At 43.3% G+C, this 26,322-nt stretch overlaps 1 protein-coding gene across 3 annotated transcripts in view; it reads left to right on the top strand.

Annotated features, from left to right (window-relative positions):
• Positions 1-26,322, top strand: part of CUX2 (cut like homeobox 2) — a 711,333-nt gene that overhangs the window by 532,886 nt on the left and 152,125 nt on the right. For 2 of the 3 annotated variants that reach the window (XM_082244161.1, XM_082244162.1), the window contains 2 exons: positions 10,587-10,727; positions 23,908-24,034. In XM_082244161.1, the coding sequence (XP_082100287.1) occupies positions 10,587-10,727; positions 23,908-24,034 (268 nt within the window). Of the gene's footprint in view, positions 1-10,586; positions 10,728-23,854; positions 24,039-26,322 lie in introns of those variants that run through there. The other variant, XM_082244165.1, reaches the window with a different exon arrangement.

Raw genomic sequence — 26,322 nt, forward strand, 5'->3', positions numbered from 1 at the left:
GGTAATACTGGCCCCAGACATGGACGAGGGTAGGCGACCACCGCGCAGAGCCTCATTAAAGACCCGCAACAGTCGTGGTAGCAATGTGTCAGGGAAGGACTGGTATACCTCCATGGGTAATCCGTCATCCCCCGGGGCCTTAAAGGTGGGAAAAGAGCTGGCAGCCTCCCGAAGCTCCTCCAGGGTAAGAGGGGCATCCAATTGGCGCCTATGCGCTGCAGATAAAACAGGGAGATCTACACCCTGGAGGTAGTCCGTCAATTCCAGAGCAGTATAGGACGCCCTAGAGGCATAGAGCTCAGTATAGAAGCGGACCAACTCCTCCATAACCAGCTCCGGAGAACTAACCAGGGTGCCCGAGGGCAATTTAAGGGCCCCTATAGCAGGGACTGCAGGGTGGACATTAACAAGTTTTGCCAGAAGGCGGCCAGTCTGCTCCCCCTCTTCATAGAATGTAACCTTAGAGAAAAACCGTTTGCGTTCCGCTCTATGCGAGATAAAACTAGTCAGGGCATCCTGGGCAGACAACCAAGCCGCCCGAGACGCTTCAGGGGGTTGGCCAATATACTCCTCCTCTCGCTCCCTCACATGTGCAGTCAAGTGAGCCTCCCATTCCCTAGTAGAAGATTTAACCTGGTTAATCACATCAATGAACACCCCCCTAAGATAACGTTTAAAAGCATCCCATTGAACCAGCCTATCAGGATAAAGGTCATCATCCAAAAAGAATCGGGACATAGCTCTAGGCAAATCACTATCAGGGGGAAAAAGTTTCAACCAGGAGGCATTGAGGCGCCAAGGGACCCGTGATAGGGACGATTGAGGCCCCAACTCCAGCCAACAGATCAGGGGAGAGTGGTCAGAAACACCCCTGGGGGCATATTGAATTTTAGACACCGCTGCTAAGGAGAAAGGGGTACCCAAGCAGAGGTCAATGCGGGACAATGACCCATGCGTTTTAGAGTAGCAGGAAAATTGTGTAGCAGCAGGGTGCCGGACCCGCCACAAATCTATCCAGGACATCTCTCCCAAAAAACGGGCCAACGGGGTACCCCGGGTGCCCGGCCCTACACCGGGAGGCGGGTGTCTATCCCTTGCAGGATCTAGCACCCCATTAAAATCCCCCAGCACAAATAGCAGCGCTCGGGGCTTGTCCAAAGTGAACCTCACCAGCTCCCTCAACACGTGAAGGGAAAAGGGAGGCGGGACATACACCATGGCAATTACACAAGCACGTGAATATATAGTACAATACAAGAATACAAATCTACCCTCCGAGTCACACAGTTTAGTAATTTCCCGATAGTCCACTGATCGATGAATCAGAATACAGACCCCCCTAGAGAAGGAGGTATGGGTGGAATGGTAGATCTGTTGGGCCCAAGCATACCGCACACAGCTAACCGTGTCCACAGTGAGATGCGTCTCCTGCAGGTCAACAATCCCTGGGTGATACTTGCGCAGAACAGAGCTCACCATAGCCCGCTTGAGGGGATCTCCCAAGCCCCGGACATTCCAGGACACTAAAGGTACACTAGACATAGTCCATAGAGTGCATAATTACAGTCAGGGTAAGGAGTACAAGAGAGAAAAATAGTAAAAGAAAGGGTATCAAACATGGGTGCAGCAGGACTCAGCCGCACGGGCCCCACAGCAGACGGGAAGCAGTCCTCCTCCAGTAGATGCCAGCAGCAAAACAGAAAGCAAAGCCTGTGTGTGAAATAAAAAGAGAAACTTGTCCCAGAGTTCAGACATCCGGGTCCAGGGAAAAAACAGAGAAGGTAAAAAACAAAGGAGTAGGCAACGTGCACACACACTCCAGCCGGGGAAACAGTAAACATCGCATAACTTTGGCATACTTCACCATCACAGGAAACATAGAGCCATCCAGCCATAACAGGCTAACGATAATAGGCCTCCGGTAAGGCAAATAGAGTCCCCTCCAACAGGTAGGTAGTAGGAGAACACCCCAACAGTCAAGGTAACCTCAAGGATCCGCTCCCTCACGCTGTCGAGCCCGCAGAGACGGTTTATTGACATCCAGCCATTCCGCAGCTTCAGCCGCGGTCTGAAAAAAGTGAGCTTGCCCGCCAGCGGTTACTCGCAGCCGAGCGGGGTACAGCATCGCATAGGGCAAGTGGACCTTCTGCAGGCGTTGTTTGACTTCATGGAATTTAGCACGTTTCTTCTGCACCTCCGCCGAAAAGTCCGGGTACAGAGACACCCGGACCCCATTAAACTTAATGACGTCTTTCTCCCTGGCCAGCCTAAGGGCCTTCTCACGGTCACGGTAGTGCAGGAGACGCGCCAGCATAGGACGTGGTGCATTGCCCGGGATGGCCCGGGAAGGGGTGCGGTGGGCACGCTCAACAGCAAACAAGGGTGAGAAGGCATCCCTGCCAAAGATCTCCAGCAGCCACTGTTCCACAAACTCTGTGGGGTCCCTGCCCTCCGCTTTCTCTGGGAGCCCCACAATCCTGATGTTGTTACGCCTCAGCCGGTTCTCAATTTAATCAGTTTTATCCTGTACCGCCCTGGCCAGGGATGCAGTAGCCCGAGTCTCCGTGATAATGGAGGGCAGCCTGTCCTCAACCTCGCTTATGCGACCCTCCACCGCAGTGGTCCGCTCCCGCATTTTCTGAAGGTCATGCCGGAGCAGGGAGACCTCCTCTGTGAGCCCCCCCAGCTTCTCCTCCACTTTGCCAACAGAGGCCGTGCACTGCTGCACCGCTGAGAGTATTTGGCCCAGGGTGGGCTGAGAATCACCATCCACCACCTCCTCGTCCACCCCCAGGTCCACGTTAGCAGGGACGTCTGTACCAGGCAGACTAGGTGAGGGATCCGCTTCCAGGCCGGGCTCCGGAACCAAAGCCGCTCCCCCCTTGCCACCATCCTGCGGGCCCGCAGCCTGGGCATACGTGAGCTTCTGGGCATAATAAAACATGTCCTTGGTGCCGTCCTTGCGGGGTTTGCCAGACTTACCCCCAGGATCCTTGCCCTTGTCCGTGGCGCGCGGCGTCCAGTTCGGCATGGAGGCCGCGGCGCCATGTTGGATTTCCAGGCCGGCAGGGACCTCGCGGTTATTCCGGGTGAGCATTGTGCGGATCGAGGCGCAGAGGATACCGGTGGATTCCCCAGGAGGAGAGGAAGACGTCGGTACCGGTTAAAGGTAAGGTGGATACCGGAGGAAGGATCAATGAGCAGGGTAACAGCGGGAGCTCCGTGATGCGCATCCGCTCACATGCCTTGCTTGGCCACGCCCCCCCGGGAACTATGTTTTTAATAGTATGATATTGAAGATTGTACCTTCCATGTTTCACCCCCAAACATTCTCATGCAACTCCAAAGCTTCAGCCATTCAAATTTAATTTGTTCAAATTGGGTCAATTGGTTATTGTATTGTTTCACTTTCCTCCTTACTGCTGTATCCTTCATCTCTCCTTATCTTTCCTATATTCTGATTAGTTAGTATATCTCACTTGATATGAATGGCATATTATTCCCCCAGACTTTACAATATAATATTCACAACTCTGATCAGACAAGGGAGACAACACATTGGAATGTTCTTGATTGCTTGATTTGAGGATTCCCTGTATAGGACATATATGATACATTGACATTCATTCATGCACTGATTTATTATGACCTATTGACAATTGTATGCACATCCAAAGGTATCTGAATTGGTAAGGATTAACATCTTGCATTTTTCACATTAAATGTCCAGTGCATGTTAGATGATCATGGGGCATTATAGAGGCTGTTTATTCAACTAAAAAAATGTTCATCTAAGTAATTGCAAAGGCATAAATGTTTTCTGTTAAAAATGATAACATGTTATTCTTGCTATTCATGTTACCTGCTTTGTGCAATTATTGCTCAAAGTGGCCTTGAATCTAATCTTCTGGGGTCCCCCACAGACACTCTAGGCTCCTCCTCTTCTGTGTGCATCACCATAGCAAGCCACTTGCCATGGAGGCTCGTGTGTGGGCTCGCTCCCAAGCCGAGCCGTGTGTGTCCATAAACACACAAAGAGCATCTTGATCCTGCACTGACTCTGCTCCCTCCTCACAGGATTTTTTTGACAGCTGATGACAGCCTATGAGTCCTAAAAGGAGAGAGAGTGAGAGAGCAGCGCAACTCGTGCACAGCACTGGATTGAGATAGGACTTGGGGGGGGGGGGGGGCTCTGGCCTAATGCAAAAATGCATTAAGGTAATGAAAACTTATGCCTTTACAACCACTTTAGCTAACTTAATAAAGTGAGTGTGTTTTGTTTTTTTTACCCTTGCACATGATTTTGTATTTAACATGAACACAGCTTCACCTTATTCACAAAGTTAAATGAACATTTAATTTGCTAAGTGAACAGTCACACACTTTTAGTAAATCAGCCCTATAACCAGCTTATCACTGCATTTAAAATTTCCAAAAAATAGAAAGCTGTCTAGAATGTCCCATCATCAAGACTAACTTTATATGATGGTGTTGGTGTCCTGAAGTCACCTACCAATGCGTCTTGCAAAGGAGCTAAAATGGTCTGTTATAAAATATCTGATGAATAGTTATGCATTATTAGTACAACCTACAGTATGTCATATTCTGCAACTTGGATTGGTGCAGAATAGTGCAAACAACAATCATTCCCATTTATTGTTCTTTATATGCCTGCTGCCTTACTGTGCTGTTTGTTCATTTACTTCTACTGGTGTATATGCTATACATTCATTTACCTTGATGACAGAATAACTAGCTCTTAGGTAAAGAGGGTGTTATTTAATGGCCAGATGTCAGCACTTGCCCAACAGGGGGTGATTTTTATGGCCATCCTACCATCTGATGACCATTTAATTATAATTAGAAGTAAGTGTGTACATCCTGCAATCATGTAGAGTTTGGTAAAGATCATTCTGATACTGCTGTTTGAAGTAGGACTATAATAAATCATTTCTTTGGATACACAGAGGGTCGGCTGGCCCTGGAATAGCTATCAGACTGCTCAAATGAGTCATATTGTCTGCTGTGTTGAGGCTTATTTTTCTTGTCCTTTTAAAGTGTAACCTTTTTTACTGGGGAGCAGAAGTAATCACTGAGCACAATGGTGTTACATTCACTGTACAGTAAAGGGTCAAACGCTTGCCTACAAGTACTAGATTTAAGATTATAAAACAGTACACTACATCATTGCAAACTGTGATGGCTGTAAAAGAACGAGTGGTAATTGAAGTGTATTTCCACTTTTGCAGCTTTTGCAGTCAAATTTGAGAAAACCCCACTATATATTTGTTATATGTTCACACAGCATAGCTATTTTTATTTATTATTTCTTACCTTTTAATATTCAATAATTTTTATTAGGTTTTTTAGAACAGTGAGAAACAAGGGAGTAACAAACAGAAAAGCACCACCAGCAGTGTGTTCATACATACAAAATAGTGTCTCATTTGTATCAAAAATAATAACACATATGATCTTGTAATAGTACAGCGCCATGGGAGGCATGATCAGCGTCCAGAAGTTGTGCTAGTCCATTATCAGACAGGCGAGTAGAGGCCCCGCCCCCCACCCAAGACATCCCGACTGGGGCGCAAACTGTGTCCGTGGCGGGACATGGCGCCCCCCCAGCGCCGATCACCACACATACCACCGCTAATCACGGGAACCTGTATTGAGACACATCCAAGAAATATAACTAACACTTTAACGAGGCAATACGCTTATAGCCACCAATTAAGTGGCCGATAAGGCACAGACCTCCACTCTGGGATCCAAAGCCATAGCCTCGCATCTCAGAGCTTACACCACCCCGCATAATTCCAAACCCCCAAAAAAGGGAAAAGACAAAAAAGAAGGAAAAGCAAAAGGAATAGAAAGAAGAAAGAAAAAGAAAAGAGAGCAGAAAAGGAAGAAGTATAAGAATGGAGATAAGAATAAGAGTTAGGAAAAGAGTAAGAAAAAGAAAGAGGAGAATCGTCCTCTCGCACTGGTCCCCTCCCACCCCCCACAGCTACAGCTATGGGGCCTGTAAATATGCGATCCAGGGATTCCACACTCTCTCAAATCTAAGTTGTTTGTCCTGGCGGATGCTGGCTGACTTTTCATTAAGCATAATCCACGACATTTTATGTTTCACCAGCAAGACATTGAGCCCAGGCGTCTTCCATGCACGTGCCATAATTTTGGCAGCCAGGAGAATGAAAAATATAAGAGAATGTGTATATTTCGGTATCTCTACTGGCAAATCAGAAAACAGCACCGTTTTGGCATCCCTGCTAATCCTCTGCCCCTGTCGCCGAGTGGATCAGATTAATTACTCTGATCCAGTAGCGCCGGGCCTTTGGGCAGCTCCACCAGATGTGGTACATGTCCCCATCTTGCCCACAGTGCCTGAAACACAGGGTCTCGCTAGCCTCGTCGGTACCAGGTACCACCGTGACAACACCTTATAGTTAGCCTCCACCAAGGAGGTATTAAGTATACCTCTGTACACCATGGTCGACCACCTGTCCCATTGCTCCTCCTCAATGGATTCCCTCAAATCAGTCTCCCATGCCAGTTGATCTGAAGGCTTAGTAGCCGGATTGGTGAATAGGCTATACAATTCCGTGATCCCTCCTCGTAGCCCAGACCCTCCTCATGCATCTGTTTTCATACAGTGTTCTAGTTGTGATATCTGTCTGATCATTCTTAAGGGTCCGAAGGAAGTGGGTTATTTGGAGAAGATGGTAAGATGCCACAGGGGGCATTTCCAACGTTTACCTAAAGTAGATGAGGTCGCACCCCTCTATGATCCAAGAAATTACCTATTCTGTAAAGGCCTTTGTTGACCCACCATGTGAATTGAGACGTTTGAAGCCCTGGTACAAAGTGAGGATTATTAAAGAGATGGGCTGCCGGTGTGTGGGGGGACTTGAGAGGGTACACCCTGCATGCTATATCCCACAGCTGCAGGGAATGGGACAAAGTGGGACTCAATACTGCCTTCTGCTCCTTAGCAGGTAGCCACATCAGAAGGTCTAAAGGCAAAGACTGGCTAGCCTGTGCCTCCAGGTCAACCCAATGCGGCCTAATGTGTGTTGAAAAAATATGATATAGTTGCACCAACTGTGCCGCCCTATAGTATCTCAGAAAATGGGGGACTCCCAACCCCCCCCCTTCCACTTGGATCTGTACATAGTGGATCAGGCCAGCCGACTTCCACCTCTGTGCCAGATAAACTTGTAGATGAGAGTTTGTAGCTGCCGTAAAAAAACTATCAGTATTGAGATCGGGAGGGTCCTAAAAAAATAAAGCACACGTGGGAGAACCGTCATCTTGACAGCCGCTATTCCGCCCATCCAGGAAAGATCATGTGCTTGCCAGTGTTTTAAATCCTGCTCCGTGGAGTCAAAGAGGAGTGTATAGTTCACGCTAAATAGGGAGGCGATATTAGGTGTCAGTTTAACCCCCAGGTAGGGAAGTGCCTGCGTGCACCATTTGAAGGGAAAGGAAGCCTTTATGGAGGTCAATGTTGTTTCAGTAAGGTTTATGTTCAACGCTTCTGATTTGAGTTGGTTGACCCGCAGACCAGACACCCTCTCGAAATCTGACAATAAGGAGAACAGGTTGGGCAAGGTCGTAACAGGATCCGTAATGAAAAGCAATAAATCATAGGCAAACAAGCCACATTTATGACTCCTGCCAGAGCTTTCCACGCCATGTATATTAGGATCAGATCTTATGGCTATCACCAACGTCTCTATAGCAGTGACAAAGAGAAGTAGCGATAGAGGACAGCCTTGCCTAGTTCCCCTCAAAATTTTCAACGGATCCGAGATACCACCACGCCCAACAATATTAGCCGATGGATTCAAGTACAATGCCCCTAAAATGTTAAGAAAATTTGGTCCGCAGTTCCAGGGACAGGACACAAAAAAGAAAAGGCCAGAACAAAGAGTCAAAGGCCTTATGTAGGTCCAATGGCAAGAACATACCCCTGCGGGGGCGACCCCCATCCCAATTGGATTGTAACACAGTGATCAAATCCACAGCTCACCAAATCTGATCTGCAACTTGCCTCCCGGGGACGAACCCGACCTGGTTAATGTGTATGTATTGTGCTAAAAAGTTGTTAAACCTGTTGGCATAAATTTTAGTCAAGGAATTTAAGATCAGTATTGATCAGGGATATTGGCCGATAATTGGTCACGTCCTTGTGATCATTGCCTGGTTTGGGAATTAGACATATATTAGCTCTATTAGCATCCGCATCTAGGGTTGTGCCATCCCGTAACGCCTGGAAGAAAGTAAGAAGATGTAGGACCAAGTGAGCAGTAAATTGTTTATAATAGGCGGCTGAAAAGCCATCCGGGCCCAGGGTCTTAGAGGGCTTCGCTTGTTTAATCACCTGTAACACCTCAGCCATCGAGATTTCCCCCTCTAAGAGCTCCCGATGGCAGTCCGAGAGGGAGGGAACATGGACATCCTGGAGAAACCTACCCATAGCCTCTGTCGTCATGTTCCCCTGGTCGCTATACAAAGAAGCGTAATATGTATGGAACAGCGACATGATGGTCTGTGGATCCTGGGTCAGCGTACCATTCGCTCTCCTAAGCTTGGGGGGTGCCGCCCGACGGATGTGGGGTGTCAGTTTACGGGCCAGCATAGTTCCCAGTTTATCTTTCAACGTGTAAAAGGTGGCCTGCGTCCACCTCAAATGTTTTTCCACCCTAGTAGTCAAACAAAGATTCAGTTCCAACCGCACCGAGTCGATTTTGTCCCTAAGATCCAGATGTGGGTTTTGTTTATGGTTGCGCAATAGGTCAGACAACTCCCTTTCCTTTTCCTGAATTCAAGTTCTTCTTTAATTGCAATTTGGAGTACACACCCCCTGATGGTGGCCTTGTGGGCCGCCCAATTAATTACTGGAGAGGTATCATCGGGGTTGTTGGAGGCAAAATATTCTTTAATGCTTTGCTCAATCTCAAAACAGACTGTAGGATTGTCTTAAAATGATTTGTTTAGTCTCCAAGGAGCAGGCCCCTTTCTGACAGACAAATTATCACAAGAAGTCCATAACAGGGAGTGGTCTGACCAAGTTACGTCCACTATTTTACTGTGTTGAAAGAGGTGCACCGACTCAGGGTTGATCAGAAGATGATCAATCCTGGAATAGGTTTGGGGAGCATGTGAGAAGAATGTATAATCCTTCCTCGAAGGGTTCAGTTTGCGCCAAAGGTCGATCAAATTATGATAATGCAGCATTTTAGCAAGTTTAGAGCCTATCTTGGGATAATGTCTAGAACAGGACGCTGGCTTAGAGATCTTGTAAAAAAAAAAAACGTACGAAAAAAAGCGCTTTCGAAGCGATAATCTGTCTGTTAGTACAGAACTTTCAAGAGGCGATGACGATTATAGTATTATAGAATTCGTTTATCCGATATTATCTGATCAGACAAGCAGGAGAATTTTTCTCGTACGATACCAGATCGTACGATTTTTGTTTAATTTGTACAGTTATCCCTCGAAAGTACAATCCAAACACACTGCAACACAATATATCACTTTCAAATTTTTGTTCTGTCATACGCAAAATTTCATCACTTTAGTAAACTCTTCATTTTGGATATGAGATTAGCATGCAAAAAAAAAAAAAAAACAGACGGTCTGTCGTACGATTTTTTGGATTGTGTGTACAGGCCATAAGTTGCTCTAATGGAGCTCCAGATAGCAGTGAAACCCTAACAGAGGTTCTTACCCTTTCCCACTCTATCTCAACATAAAAAAATACGTTTTGGCTGAACGTACTTCTGAACGCTGTTATGCACAGTCAGAAACAGAGGGAGTGTGTATAAGTTTAGGCAGTTAGCAGGTCAGCATTTTACTTCTGGTAGCCTCTGACTCCTGTCTCTCAAGATAGAGATCATAGGTGTGCACAGCCTATTGCATTAGGGTGCGCACACTAAAGCTTAAACACACGTGTGTGTGTTTGTCTACATATATATGACCGCAGGACATTGATCTCTCTGCCAACACAGTGAAAGAGAGGTGTGTAAACCCTTCTGTTTTGTCAGAGCCAAGAAGAGTGAGATCTTTCCCATCTTCCTGCTTGCACACAGAGAGTGATAATGCTAATGCACATGGGGTAATTAGGGTGTGCCCAGGCACACCCTGAACACCCTGTGCACACCCCTATGATAAAGACTAAGGTTCAGAAAAAATAAGAAAAGCTAAATGAGTGCAGAAATACATTTTATTTCTGTCTATGCTGCTGTTAGAGATTTAACCGCAATACCAGTGTGGTGAAACTGCTGCCACCTGGACAGTAAGCGAAGCTTGAAATTCTAAAGGCTGCATGAACTTCTTTCTCATTGAAATGTATGAGTTACCCTATGCAAAAAGCGTGACAACACACAAAAATGAGCATGATGCCTGACACTATGCTATGGTAGTGTGAACGGGGAATAAATAGTTATTGAAATAATTCAGTAGAAACTTTCCCATCACTCCTTTGTGGATTTCAAAATGTGAGCACAAGATTGTTTTGGGAAATGTCACTAACATCAATTTATGTCTTTAATTAGTATCTGCTTATATCCCTCCAGATCCAGTCCCTCTGTTGGAGGCAGTACGAGGATTGGAAGACCGATTACAGCAGCTCCAGTGTGTGGATCCCGATAATAAGACAGTGAAAGAGATCAGCCGACATTGGAAGAAGTACTCTGAGTTCTATTCCACAGGGAAAGGTAATAGAAAAATATACCTTCTGTGGTGAGATTTTGCCAATTTTAAAGTGAACCTGTGCCCTAATAATGCACATTAAAGCATTTTTTTTATTTCAAAAGGATTAAAAGCACTTCACAATAAGCTTTCATTCATCTTTTGTACCTATTAGAGTTGTGAAGAAAGTATTATTCGTATTTACACACTAGCGCTGTGATTTTATTTGAGAGTAGATTCCTGTAGACCGCTGACTTTCCAATGTAAACGATCAGCAGGTGTTTCCATACTATTAGAAATTGACTAAAACCGACTTCAGAGTCTTTGTTGTTATCTTTGGGAAATAATAACTTTGCAATAAAAGCAGCTAGAGAGGTTAGTGATGGTTTCTTTTAAAGGTATTTTACTGCTTGTTAAGAATATGAAAATAATTTAATGTCTATAAGCTGGCGAGGCACTATACAATCTGATTGTATAACTACGTATTTAGTGCAATGGCGTACCTGATTTGATACAAATGGAATTAATTGTGGCAGTTTGTTCTTATATTATGTAGTTCTGGTAAATCTAAAGAAGATTGTACAGATATTGTATAATCTGAGTGTATAGTGTATAGCCAGCTTTAATTTGGGCACAGGTGCACTTTAGATACAACTCTAAATTATAAAAAAGAAAACATTTTAAGTATGTTATTTAGCTTGTCAAAGTGTCAAAGTTCATAAAAAACAAAAAACAAATGGTCTTTATCAGGGGTCCCAAAACTATGGCCTGCAGGTCAAATGGTTGGCCAGTGGACTGAGGGGACATTTCTGGCAGCATAAGGTCTGATGTCTGGTAAAAGATGCTCCAGAACAGAGATATGCAGGGAGACAGGCACCTTCTAACACCTTCAATACATTGTATTATTAGAATCACAAGACATACAAATCATTTTGTTTTGTAGGTAATTTTAAATTATGGAAAATCTTTACCAGGCAAGCAAACCTAAACCTGTTTTTGCAACTCAGAAAAAAGCTGAAGATTTATTACTATGTTTTAATTTATTTTCTCTGCTTCAGGCATTAAAATGCTAATTCAGCATATAGCTGTTTATGTTATATTTATTGCTATATAACCTTAGAAGTAGTGTGAAGAGGTTAATGTACTTTAGAGTAATAACTTCCATTCATAAGGTAATATTATCTGTATGAACCTTGTTGAGTAAACAGTGTAGAGGTGATATACTTTATACCTTTTACTAGATAGTCCTTTTGAGAAGGGCAGGTCGCTTTGGAGCTGGTCTTCTCGCTCTGGACATTGGGGATTATTTACTAAAGGCAAATACACTGTGCACTAAAAGTGCATTGCAAGTGTACTTGGAAGTGCAGTCGCTGTAGATCTAAGGGGAAGATGTGAAATGAGGGGAAACTCTGCTAACTTCTATCACCTAATTATGTGCAAGCAAAAATGCTTTTTTTATTTTCCTTGCATGTCACTATCAGATCTACAGTGACTGCACTTCCAAGTGCACTTGCAGTGAGTGCACGTGTAGTGCAGAGTGGATTTGCCTTTAGCTAATAAACCCCATTGTCTCTGCTCAAGATAATTAACAGGTGATATGTTTGTTTCTGCGGTTAAGTTAGGGCTCTTTCACACGGGCGATCTGATCAGATCCGCCTGTCAGTTTGTTAGGCGGATCTGATCGGATCCTCCATGCAGCTCTATGGGGCAGCGGATGTCAGCGGAGACATCTCTGCTGACACCCGTATCCGATCCTGTCTGTGAAATCTGGACGGATGGAAACCCTATTTTTCCATCCGTTCAGGGATTGGATCGGATCGGATGAGAGGGGACAGGCGGTCTGCTCTCGTCCGATCCCCCATAGAGAGCAGCGGGAGCTGTGACAGCTCCCTCTCCGCACTGCAAGCGGAGACAGAGCTGTCATCCGCCGGCTCAGCGGGGATCGAACCTACGGAGGCGTACCGTGTGAAAGAGCCCTTAGTTTAGTAAGTTACTGTCAGCAGTGGCGTAGAGTGGGCTGTCAGCGTTGGGGGCAAGACAAGTAATTTGCACCCCCTAACCTGTGGAGTTTTAGCACTCAATGAGTCCCTTCCACTAGCTGCTTCCACAGGTGTGAGGTATTCTTTTGACCCCCAACATAAGAGCAGGGGGGAGGAGAAACAGCAGCACACTGAGCATCCCAGTGAATGGCTGTGCAGGAGGGGGGTGTCAGAACAAGTCTGATCATTGGAGGAGAGCAGGCTGAGTTCCCACCCAGCATAGCTAGAAGACTGACCACAGTGTGGACTAGCAGGATCACCAGGGATTTCACACAAAGGAAGCAACACAAAGAGAACAGGATACTTTCTCTTACCAGTACATGGTACAGCAGCCACATATCAGGAATATGAAGCGTTGAGGTAACCATTAAGTGATGTTCCTGCCTGTGTCCCTGCCAAGCATTTAGCATGTAAGGGGATAAGTAATGTTCCTGCATTTGTCCCCACCATACATTCGGCATGCAAGGGGTTAAATGATGAATCCTGCTATGTAATGCATGTCCCTCAGACCAGGGCATTTGGTGTGTAATGGGTTAAATGATGAATCCTGCTATATTATGCATGTCCCTCAGGGCATTTGATATGTAAGGGGTTAAATGATTAATTCTGCTATGTAATGCATGTCTCTCAGGGCATTTAGCATGTAAGGGGTTAAATGATGAATCCTGCCTATGTAATGTATCCCTCAGGGCAAACGGCATGTAAGGGGTTAAATAATGAATCCTGCTATGTAATGCATGTTCCTTAGGGCATTCGGTATGCAAGGGGTTAAATGATAAATCCTGCAATTTAATGCATGTCTCTCAGACCAGGGCATTTGGCATGTAAGGGGTTAAATGATGAATCCTGCTATGTAATGCATATTCCTAAGGGCATTTGGCATGTAAGGGGTTTAAATAATGAATCCTGCCTATGTAATGTATCCCTCAGGGCATTTGGCATGTAAGGGGTTAAATTATGAATCCTACTATGTAATGCATATCCCTAAGGGTATTGGGCATGTAAGGGGTTAAATGATACACCTTACATGCGGGATGCCCTGAGAGATACATTACATAGGCAGGATTCATCATTTACCCCTTACATGCCGGATGCCCTGATGGATACATTACATAGGCAGGATTAACTATTAAACCATTAAATAAATAATTCTGCTTTGTAATGTACCATGCATGTCCCTCAGGGCATTTGGCAAGTAAGAAGCTAGCTGATGCATGCACAGATGTGGGTATCAGGCATGCTTGCTTGCTGCAAGCCCATAACACGTGTCCCCTCATACTCTAACTCCATGTCTGCTCTTCTGCTCTGGCTGGCTGCTCCAGGGCAGTCCCCCTCCTCAAACCGTGGCCTTTCTCCCCCCCCCCCCCCAGGCCAGAAACACGGCTCTCAGGTCTCCCCAACTTTTTTTATCTTCCATCTGCTCTGCTGTGGCCACACTGCCAGACTGGCTGCCACAACTGGGAAATCAGGGATCCGGTCCGGAGTGGAAGAGTGGGAGACGGCGCTGCGCTGCAGCTCGGACAGCGATCCGGAGGCGGGACTCCAAGAGCAACGGTTTGCGCATGTGCCACACCCAATCACAGACAGACCAGCCCTGCTGCAGACACATGACCCCATCCGCCCCATCACAGGATGCCCGCCGCCCATTGCTGAGTCTGAACATGGTGGCCGGAGCACAGAAAGCAAGTGACACAGTCTGTGCAAAAATAAGGATTAGGATGAAGTGACACTGGTGCTGGATGCACCTCCCTAAATATTGCGCCCAGGGTCATGCCCCCCCCTCCCCCACAACGCTATGCTACTGACTGTCAGGCTTAGGACCAGGGCTTAAGGGGATAGATTTATGGGTAAAGCAACTAAAACTAGATAAAAAAGAAACTAACGTATAGTTCACCCTGTAAAAAGCACAGTTTTTACCTGTACACTGCCTGCTCTCTGATCTTCACTCTCTGTTTTAGCGATGAGCTTACTAAGAAATTGTCAGGACTCAACACTTCTGGGTGCGTTGGATATATAGTCCCCTTCTATGTGCTTTGGCTGCTACTGACATTTCCCTAAAGCTGGCCATAGGTAGATCAAAATTTGGCCAACTCAGCAAGGACTGGTAGGATTTTGAGTCCCTTGTGGCTTTCTCTGTTTGACAGAACATTTGTTGATCAGTGGCTGCAGCCAATGCTGATCTGCATATTCTAAGGACAGAGTCCCACTGTCGGAATGCCATATCTCAGTGGGGGGAGATTCCTTCATCCACCTCTCTTGTATGGATGGAGGAATCTGTTTGTTTGTTAGAAAGTTTTATAATAAGAATTTGTCATATTTACATGAATACAGTAAACTGAATATATACCAAAACATATAATTCACAAAATCTATTTAAGATGGTCTGTGTCAAGAGGCTTCTATGGCAAATGCAGCATGCTTTTGACATCAGTTTGAGGTGCTTCTGAGATCATTCAGAATTTATTGCAGGTGCATTTGGCCTGCTTTTGCATTACTATAGATTTGAATAGGGAAAAGGCAGTTCTAAAAGCCAACAAAAGTCCACCAAAACTGGTACATAGTATTTACATCATGTAGATATGGAATAGTTGCCACCAAGTCTGGTTAAATATGGTCAGATCAGGATACGCTCATTTAAGAACATCTCAAACTACCAAGATGCCTGCTCAGTGTAGTACCATACAAACAAGCCAGTACATTTTTATTCCAAAATTATTATAAGGAGCAAATATTTGGTAATTGGACCTTCTGGCTGCCATCTTATGAACCTGGTGTCAATAAAGTTTTGTTTTGTTTTTTAATTCTTTTTATTGCATTTATAAACATTTAACATACAAACAATAGTCACAACTGTGACTCCAATACACAAAAAATACAATGCTAATGCACCTGCATCGAGTACAGCACAGGGATTTGAAAAGCAGATAATCTAGCAATGTCGAAAAACTCACAGACCAAGAATCTAGTTTCCAAGACATTGCCAATCCTCCATAGCATATTAGTGATATCCCAATGTATCAACCACCCCATAGAGGAGTAAAAGGGAATCACATCTACCTACAAGTCCCCCTAGGGGGGGCCAAGGAGCAGACACAGAGCCCATTAATCATAACCAAAAGTTGCAGCCAATAGGCCCCAAGCAACCAGATTATTTAATGAGACACCATAGACAAAGCGTCAACCCCCCCCCCCCCCCCCATACTTTGTCACATTTTGCTGCCACCCCTCTGCTGGCAAATGTGGCTTTGTATAAAGGTAAAGTTTTATGAATTAAACCTTTCCAGGCCAACAAAGAGGGCGCTGTTGTTTTTTTTTTTTCATGAAAGAATAATAAGCTTTCTATCATTAAAAATAATAAAGTAAGTAAAGTGTGTAGGAGCTTTGTAGGAGCTAGGGAATCAACCAGACTTTAACCACTTTACCACCGGAGGATTTTGCTGTCTTACGTCTGGGCCACTTTTTGCGATTCGGCACTGTGCGACTTTAACTGACAATTGCGCAGTCATGCAACGCCGTACCCAAACAAAATTTATGTCCTTTTTTTCCCACAAGCAGAGCTTTCTTTTGGTGGTATTTGATCATCTCTGCGATTTTTATTTTTTGCGATATTAATAAAAAAATGCGACAATTTTGAAAAAATAACAATATTTTTCTACTTTGACAGTTAAAAAATATCCAATATATTCAATTTTTTGTCATATATTTAGGCCAAAATGTATTTAGCTACATGTGTTTGACAAAAAAATTCTCAATGAGCGTATTTTTAACCGCTTTAGGACCGGAAGATTTTACCCCATTCCTGACCAGGCCATATTTTGCGATTCGGGACTGCGTTATTTTAACGGACAATTGCGCAGTTGTGCGATGCTGTACCCAAATTAAATTGACGTCCTTTTTTTCCCCACAAATAGAGCTTTCTTTTGGTGGTTTTTGATCACCTGTGTGATTTTTACTTTTTGCGCTATAAACAAAAAAAGAGCGACAATTTTGAAAAAATAACAATATTTTTCAAATTTTTTTATATGAAATCCCCCCCCCCCCCCCCCAAAAAAAAAATGTAAAAATCTAAATTTTTTAACATTTCAGGCCAATTTGTTTTCTGCTACATATGTTTGGTAAAAAAAAATCACAATAAGCGTATTTTGATTGGTTTGCGCAAAAGTTATAGCAGCTTCTAACTACGGGAAATTTATGTCATTTTTATTGTTTTTTTTTTTAACTAGTAATGGCGGCGATCTGGAGACGATCTGCAAATTTTTTTGCGGGACTGCAACATTGCGTCGGACAGATCGGACCCTTGACTGACATTTTTGACACTTTTGGGGGTACCAGTGACATTACTACAGTAATAAGTGCTTTAAATATGCACTGTTACTGTAAAAATGACACTGGCAGGGAAGGGGTTAACATTTATTGGTGATCAAGGGGTTAATGTATGCCTGGTGCTTACTGACGTCTGTGGGGGGAGGGGACTGTGTGACACAGGCACAGATCGCAGGTTCAGCTATGCTGAATCCTGCAATCTGATCCTGCCTGTCACTTAGGAGATCTGCCCGCTTTGTTTACACAAGCGGGCGCATCTCCGCACTTGATCCCCGACGATCGGGGAAGAGCGGCGTTGATCGCTCTCCCCTGGCCCGACTCCCGCTGTGACTGAATACAGTGGGAGCGAGCCTCCAGCGACCCACGCGCACCGCCGAGAGAGGGGAATGTCTGGTGACGTAGGTCTACGTCGCCAGACGATAACGAGCCACTGTGCCGCAGTAGCAGCACAGTGTGCAGCGTTAAATTGGTTAATGGGGTTTTTTTATGCTTTAGAACTGCTTCTTACCCCACAAATATCTATGGGAGAGCAAAATCAGCTTGAAACAGGTCAAATGCAGATCAGGAAGAGGTCAACTAAAGGTCAAATACACCTACAATAATCTTAGAAGCGTTTCAAACTGATGTAAAAAGCACCATGCATGTTCATATCAAAGCCTGTTGACAATAGCCCTTTAACAGGATTTTCTGTTTTAGCATATTTTTAATGTGCAATTTAGATCATTCATTTAAATGTATTAATGGTATATCTATGCATTATGGTTACTAAGAACCCTTTATTGGCCCTTATCAAAATATCACCCCTTTGATGCAAAAAATCAAAAACAGATTGCAAATATAGTCTAAATTACTCCTGTCTGTGGCAGACAGAATTAACATTATTAATACAATTCCTCTTCCTTGCCACCACGTTTGGTGGATTTGCCCAGTAAGTATATAGTTCTAGCATTCAAATACCATATTATCATACTTGCCCACTGATTTATGTGTTTACGGCCATGAAACAGACCATTGCCAAGGCCTGGAAAACACAGGATTACCTTCAGAATTTAAATTACACATGCACCAATGTAAGTTATGAAAAACTGACTGCAATCCAACATGACAGATTACCCAAATTCCATGATATATAGGACCTCTGGGTCAAGCACCACCTACCCACAACATTAGACCATTCATTACCTAATGGGTACATGGGATTTCAGAGACCCTGTACACTGATCCCATTTTCCCCTCCACACAAACACCCTGCATCCCATCCTATCTCTCCCCCTGTTTTCCCTCTCTTTCTTCTTTTTTGTCTTTTTACCTATGTCTTTTGACCCCCTGTCCCGTGTCCTCCCCCCAAACCACACATACTCCCCCAGCCTCATTTGTAATTACTAATGGTCACATACTAAACCCTTTACTGATATATGTAGTACACATGTATTTTGTTATGCACTTGAACGTCCCTATAAACTTCAATAAAAACTATTGAAAGAGATGATTATTCTTCCTAAGTGCCTTTATATACTTACCTATTTGCCTGCAATAGTTTGGAAATCTGTTTTTACAGAACTTAAAGAATAATTCCAAGCATGGTATATTTTTACATAGTTACATTGATCCAGTTTGGACCCGTGTAACTTCTTATATACTATACCTGGCTGATGCTCCTAAAAAGTGGAAATCACTGAAGTAGACACTGCTACTTCAGTGATCTCCACTTACTTCAGGTTCCCATGCTGAGCAGCCTGCCTGATGCATTCTGATTACAGGAGATCGGCTGCTCAGTACAGGCACTATTCAGAGAATGCTTTTCCTCATCCAATCATAGAATGCTTTGCTTTCATTTAGAAGATGCAAAGCATTCTCTAAATGATATCTGTGCTGAGCAGTCAACCTCTTGTATCACTGATGTAACACTTCAGTGATTTGCAGCTTCCAGGAGGATCAACCGGATATGCTACATACTAGGGATCGACCGATATTGGTTTTTCGTTGCCGATACTGATATTTTGACCATTGCATATTGGTATCGGCGGATATGGGCCGATATCTTGAACAGTTAAAGTTTTGCAAAATAAACACAATTTTCGACACAAATCTGTTACTAAACATGTTAATGTTTGTTAATTAACATTTTTAACATTAAGGGCTCATTCTTCACACCTTAACTGCATGAAAACCTATAGTAAAACCATACTTGCAGGGACATCAGTTTCACATCATCTGATTGTGAATGATGCATAAATTGCTGCATTAGTGCACTCACTACTGCAGTGCAGTCAGTGCAAAACTGCGAGAAAAAAAGCTAGACAAACAGCTAGACAGTGGATTGGAGTCAGTGGACTTACATTGTTTGTGAACGTGTTGCACAGTGCTGCTGCTTTTCCTGGAGATTGAGATGAGAAATAGTCCCAGACCACACTTTTAATTTTTCTATCTGCATCCATCTCCATTGAAATTTGAAAGACACTACTGAAATTTAATATAGGCTTAAAAAAAAATGACAGGCTGGCAACCTGTGGTGATGAGTGGCTGGCACCCTTTGGTGGGTGGCTGACTGGCTGGCACCCTTTGGTGGATGGCTGGCTGGCTGGCACCCCGTGGTGGGTGGCTGGCTGGCTGGCTGGCACCCTTTGGTGGGTGGCTGGCTGGCTGGCACTCTTTGGTGGGTGGCTGGCTGGCACCCTGTTGTGGGTGGCTGGCTGGCACCCTTTAGTGGGTGGGTGGCTGGCTGGCACCCTGTGGTGGGTGGGTGGGTGGCTGGCTGGCTTGCACCCTTTGGCAGATGGCTGGCTGGCTGGCAGCCCGTAGTGGGTGGCTGGCTGGCACCCTTTGGTGGGTGGCTGGCTGGCACCCTGTGGTGGGTGGATGGCTGGCTGGCACCCTTTGGTGGGTGGGTGGCTGGCTGGCACCCTTTGATGGGTGGCTGGCCAGCTGGCACCCTGTAGTGGATGGCTGGCTGGCACCCTTTGGTGGGTGGCTGGCTGGCTGGCACCCTGTTGTGAGGTGCTGGCTGGCTGGCATCCTGTGGTGGGTGGGTGGCTGGCTGGCCCTCGATATATTGGCCTTGACGATAATCAGTCGATCCATACTACATACATGGTTACATTGGTTCAAGCTGGACCAGTGGCGGCTGGTGAAGTTTTAAGATGGTGGGGCGCCAGACCCCGCCTTTCGTTTTTGACCCCTCCCACTTTTCAGAAGCCACACCCACCCCTTATAGACTCTACCCACTCCGTTCCACCCTTCTTTTTGGTATTATATATGCAGGACTTCATGCACAAAAAAAAAAAAAAAAAAATGATCTGCTATGTAATGAAAATGCAATGCATCTTCAATCATACTGAACATAACACCCTCTCTGGCATTGAAAAAATGCTAGACCACTTTTGTGCACAGGGTTAAACTATTAGCATCTGATAGGACTACATAGTAAACAAACTGGTACTTTCCTCGTCTATCAAACTGCAGCCCAGGGTTAAAACTAGAAAATAAATTACAAATGCTATTTTAGTATTATCAGCTACAAAACCAGTCTTGAGACTGCATTTCACTGAAATATTAGACTAAAAGTTTAATAGGTTTTAGAGCAAATGCTTTCATAAGAGAATATGATTTAGCATCGGAGGCTTGTAATATTTTAATGATGCTATATGTATTATTAGAATAGCATTTGTTATGCCTGTATATGGGTGAGTCTGTGCCTCAATCTAGAACCACTATTTTGTTTGGGCACAAAGCATTTTCTGTTATATTTTTCTCCTCCCTCCACAATCAGCCAGGGATGTCATGCCACCCTCAGCCAGCAGATGGAGCTTCAATACTTCTGCAGCAACCAAATGGCTGTTTCTGATTCCTCCTTCCCCCAGTCAGGCAGCCCCACAGCCCGATCTGAACTCAACAAGAACTGAGACTGAAAGCAACTAAGAACTAAGCTCACACACTCACCCTGACTCCAGTGAGTCCTCTTTGAATCGGTCCATCCGACCCGTCCTCACTTGAGTCCTCAGCATCCGGTGTAGCAGTAGCCAGCAGAGATGAGAGCGAGAGACAATGGAAACGTCTGCATGAGGTTAGGGAAGCAGTCAGAGTGAAGCTGAAGCACCGCCCCTACGACGTCCTGGGCCAATCACAGGACAGCAGTCACGAGTGGGAGTGTTTGGGGCGCAACACTCTGCGCCCTGAGGACATTTTAGAGTGATGCCAATCAGCTTACAAGTAAAGAGGCACGTGATGCCAAAGCCCCCACCCCTCTCATAGCCAGCAATGTGTCTGGCGCCCCACTGCCATTAAAGGTATGCTTTTTTTTTTTATGCTGATGTTAAGTGTGACTAGCCTTGGGGGGGGCGGCGCCCCTGCGCCCCCTATTGACCAGCCACTACTGAGCTGGACGCTGTAACTATGTGAAAGCATACCATGCCTGCAATTGACCTTTAATCCAAAGTTTTCTGCATTTGTGTAAGGCACTACTAGTCTAAAACTAAAACTGGCTACATTACCGAGGCCCAATAAAAAAACAGGAATGGTCCTCCAAAATCTATTAATTTACTATTTAGCAGGACAGGTAAACATTTAGTCAGACAAATTCTTCCTGATGTTACCTCTAATTCAGAGGCCAAAATGACATGTCCTGGAGAAATGATGGATGGTATTTTTCCCAGAAGCCCATAAACAATTTCCTTATAAATAGCAGATACCTATCTTAAAGTTATCTCTATCTGTGTGGAATGGAGTTAAGCAACTGGATAATCCTTCAGTGTCTAACAGACAACTTCTCTTTATGGCACAATTCAATTGTATTAACAATTCTGTACTGTCCCTGATTCTACCTTCTGGAAATCTTAAAGAATTGTATACCGTGACTCACATTATACACTTCTTCATACAACTACAACAATATGACCTACCTTGTTCCAATTTTACAACTCCATCATGGTTTAGAACATTGGTGTCATTGTCGGCCGCATCAGCATTATGCCTCTGAATTCAAAATAAAATACCCTAGCCTACCTATTGTTTCACCTAAAGCCTAGTGTATGATTTACTATAATTTGTACTTCTGACCAACTACCGACTATGTTATAATAAATCATTTAAAAGTTCAGAGTTTATAGATTTACCTTTTTTTTGTTTATCTGTTACTGCTTTTTATTACATACATTTATAGTTTGAATATGTAAAAAATGTACCTTTATACATTTGTAATTCTTTAGTAACTGTTTGAGAGCTTTAAACACAGTTTAAAAAATTAGCAAAGATGACTAATGCACTTTTGTATGTTAGGCTGTCCATGCACTGCGCATTATTTTTAGAAAACATGTCGCTGAGCACTGCTGGGCAGTGTAGTGGTTTACTTGCAAGCAATGGGCTTGTGCAAGCATCAGATGCGCTCATTATTCTCTGAGATTGTTAACAAAATTTTCCACTGTTTACTATTGAAATAGAAGCAATCCTTTAACTCCACGTGCACCATAAACATTGCCAGAGTTTAGTTAAAGCAATAATAAACCATTACATTAGTCCACTGAAATGACTAGCCTCAGGTGATGCAAAGCAATGAATTAAAGTGGTTTTAAAGTCAAACAGTTTTTTTATCTTAATACATGCTTTGTATTAAGGTTAATAAACACCAATAGCTCTTCTCCCCTCATCACTAAACACTTACCTTCCTCCTCTCACTCCCCCAGCCCTGTCCCAGCTGCAGCACCACTCTCATCTCTTCCTGGTCTCACTGAGACACTGAGAGCAGCAAGAGCCATAGGCTACACCAGTGCTGGGACAAGGTCATTTAGTGCCCAGGGCAAGGATGCCAAACTGCTCCCCCCTTCCCTTAGGTTTAGGGTCAAGACGCCCCCTCACTTGTGCAATAAACCATTGCGCTCAGGGCAACTGACCCTCCTGCCCACCCCTTGTCCCGGCCCTGGGCTACACAGTCATAACTCAATCATCTGACCAGAAGTAGATTCATGTTGTAACTTTATGCTTTCCAGGATTTTGGTACTCCTTAGTTGCGATTGCCTGGATTCCCAAATTGCATGCAAATATTCAGACACCAAACATTAGTAAATTGCAGGTTCTCCGGACACATTGATTCCTACGCTTAGACATTTTACTGAGCTCCAAAATGGAAAAATGAATTTTATTGCCAGTAGAAATGTTTATTTATTTATTTTTTAAACATATATAATAGACTTTTTGATTGCCTATTCAGCTGTTTTGTATTTAAGTTACAGGGATTCTATACATATTATAAAAACTGTTTTGACAGCTATATGTCATGTTTATTCTTGAGCTGCCTGCAGTAACTGATGTATAAAATCTGCAAAATGCTCTGTGTGTTGTTGTAGTTTAAATGATTTCCTAGTTTTATGCTATGTTGAATGCTTTGATATTTGTTTCATCATAGGTATATAGTCACTTTAATAGGGAAAAAAAAAACTCTGACAAAAAGGTCAGCAAATCCCAGTTTATTGCAGGCTTAATGAATGCTGGTGGTTAGGGTTGAAAGTGCATTGTCCTCCTGTTCACTGTCCCTGAGCCGGTTCTCAGGCATTCCAGCCACTAGGAGCCAGGCATGATTCAAGCAGCAACTGTTGGTAGCAACTGTAATGCATGCAGGAAGCTGCCACTTTCACAGGCTTCAGGCTAAACTCACTATTTCACATCCAGCTGTGACGCTCAAACACCATTGACCTGCGGCTCCCCCACTGACTGAATTAACTCTCTAGATTATGTCTTAGAAACCAATCGAAGGTTTTACACCCATGCCTGGCACTGTAGTAGGCTGTTATAGGAGAGGCACTCGCTCTTTACAGGACTTTCATGCTGCTTCTGTAAATTTTTACATCCACAGAGAGAAAAGAGGGAACTGCTCCAGCTGGGCTCCTGCTGCAGAGGGAAGAAGCATGGCACAGCAGCATTAACAGCAAACTATTCTCAGCGGACACCTATCAGCAGAAAAACGAAGCCGATAGTGAAAAGTACGTGAGTAGCGACCCATTTTCATTCAGTGATTTCTATCTGCAAGTGTATATTTTCATTTCTTCTTTTAGATAGAGAGAGTGTTAAATAGATTCTGGCTTTTATTACTGGAAGAAATTTACTGAGCTGACATGTAGATAAAACCAGGATCCTTAGTAGCATTCTCTAAAACATTATGCAGTGACTACATTGTTCAGCAAGGTGCTTTTCGGGAACTTTGGAGCACCTCTAGCAGCAATGTGACTATTTTTACAGCACAACAGAATTAGGTACCGTATTGAATAACCCAAAAATCAAAGAGCAACCAATTACAACATAGCTTTCATTGACTTAAAAATTAAGCTTGTTTGGTACAGGTTATATTGATGTACACATCACACTTGCCATTTGCATTATTAAACTAAATGTGTAACTGACTAACACTAGGCATGGATTCAGTACTCTGTAGGTAAGCCAAAGACTAGCATGCAAATTGTAATAACCCAGAGCTATCATGTGCAGTCAGCTTTCATTTTACTGACTATAGTAAAGATGAAAGGTGAAAGCTGATTTGTGCACCTTAATAGGTTTTTGCTGTCCTATGAGAGGAGACTGTGTGCTGTTCTATACTAAGGACTTTATGCATAGTTTACTTTATGTATGTAGATTGCTTCATTAGAGTAGAAAATGTGGTCCATGTAAAGGTTTTACTTTTCAAGTTTTTTTGTGTTGATTAACTTTGTTTTTTTGCTGCGGGTTTCTTGTATTGATTACCAATATTATTTATATTCTATATAATGCAGGTCAGTATCAATTGAACATGTTTGAGAGGGTTAAATGATCCCAGAGGATTTGAGGACCAGTGATATGAGAACTAGTGTCTAACTTAGTGTATAGTGCAGTAGTAAGCAATTGGGGATTTTTATGAGATAGAGGTAATGAATAAAGCTTTCATTAGAGAAACAGAGCTGCAGGGCAAAATGTAACATATTGTATGTTTACTAAAGAAATAGTATGAGAGATTGCAAACATTAGAGATCTTCTTTGTATTAATTAGCTATGTACAGTGAAAGTGATCATCTGTGAGCTTGATCATCTGTTGGCAGATTACTATTCAAATGTGTAAGGCCAAGCGTCACTTCCTTCTTACCATGTCTTGGCAGATCTATATCTCACCGCCCCCCCCCCCCCCCACGCAGCAACTCCTGTGTAAATGATTTCTGCAAGTAGCATTTGCAGGCGTCATTGTTACATACATTGAAACATTACAATTGTTATAATGTATTTAGACTAGTTCTTTTCCATGTGTGGATGAAAGATGTGCCCCTTAATCTGTGCATAATGCAGTTAAAGCAACCTCATAGGGGAAACAAAAAAAAAAAAATAAAAAAATTATTTTTACCCTATCTTCACTCTTACTTAACCATGATTAACCCCTGCCCTTCTTCTCTAAGCATTATGTTATAGTTTATTTTCTGTTCATATGCATTTTTTTTTTTTTTTATAATTTTCATATATTTTTGTAGTGTTGCATTAAAAAATACACCACATTTCAAAAAGCATTTATTTTATTTGTAAATAACTTTGTCATGCGATATAACAGAGGCAAAATTATAATTTCATTATAAATAGAACTCCTCACGTAACAACTTTTCCACAATATACAGGCACAGTAGTTGTTTTTAAAACTATCACTTATTAACCTTGAATAAAGTGTGTGTCTGTATATATTCTTTGTTTTATTATGTCTTTTTGTCTGCAGATTGCATGGAATGTAAAATAATTGTTGCAAGACAATATTGACAAAATAAAGCCTTGGGCCAAAAACATGATGTCTTTAAATACTTTGATATCATAAGATAAGGCAAAGTGATTGCTGAAATGTAAAAATTGCTCTGGTTCATAAAGTATATATATATATATATATATATATATATATATATATATATATATATAGGTGTTGGAGCTGAGCAGGTTGAACATTTTTAGATGACAATTGGGGTTTATTTACTAAAATTGAAGAGTGCAAAATCTGGTGCAGCTGTGCATAGAAACCAATCAGCTTCCAGCTTTTTTTTTTTTGTCAAAGTTTAATTGAAAAAGCTTAAGTTAAAAGCTGTTTGGCTACTCTACACAGCTGCACTAGGCTTTCAACTTTCCAGTTTTAGTAAATCAACCACAATGGAGTTGATTGAATATTCATTGAACATAGCATATAATAGTAATAGGGTAGAACTGTGTTTAAATGTATGACCAGCCAAAAAGTTTCCCAGTTTTGGATAAAGTAGGGAAGAGTAAAAGTCTTTTA

The sequence above is a fragment of the Pelophylax lessonae genome (genome assembly GCF_965119305.1).
Source record: "Pelophylax lessonae genome assembly, chromosome: 1".
NCBI lineage: Eukaryota > Metazoa > Chordata > Amphibia > Anura > Ranidae > Pelophylax > Pelophylax lessonae.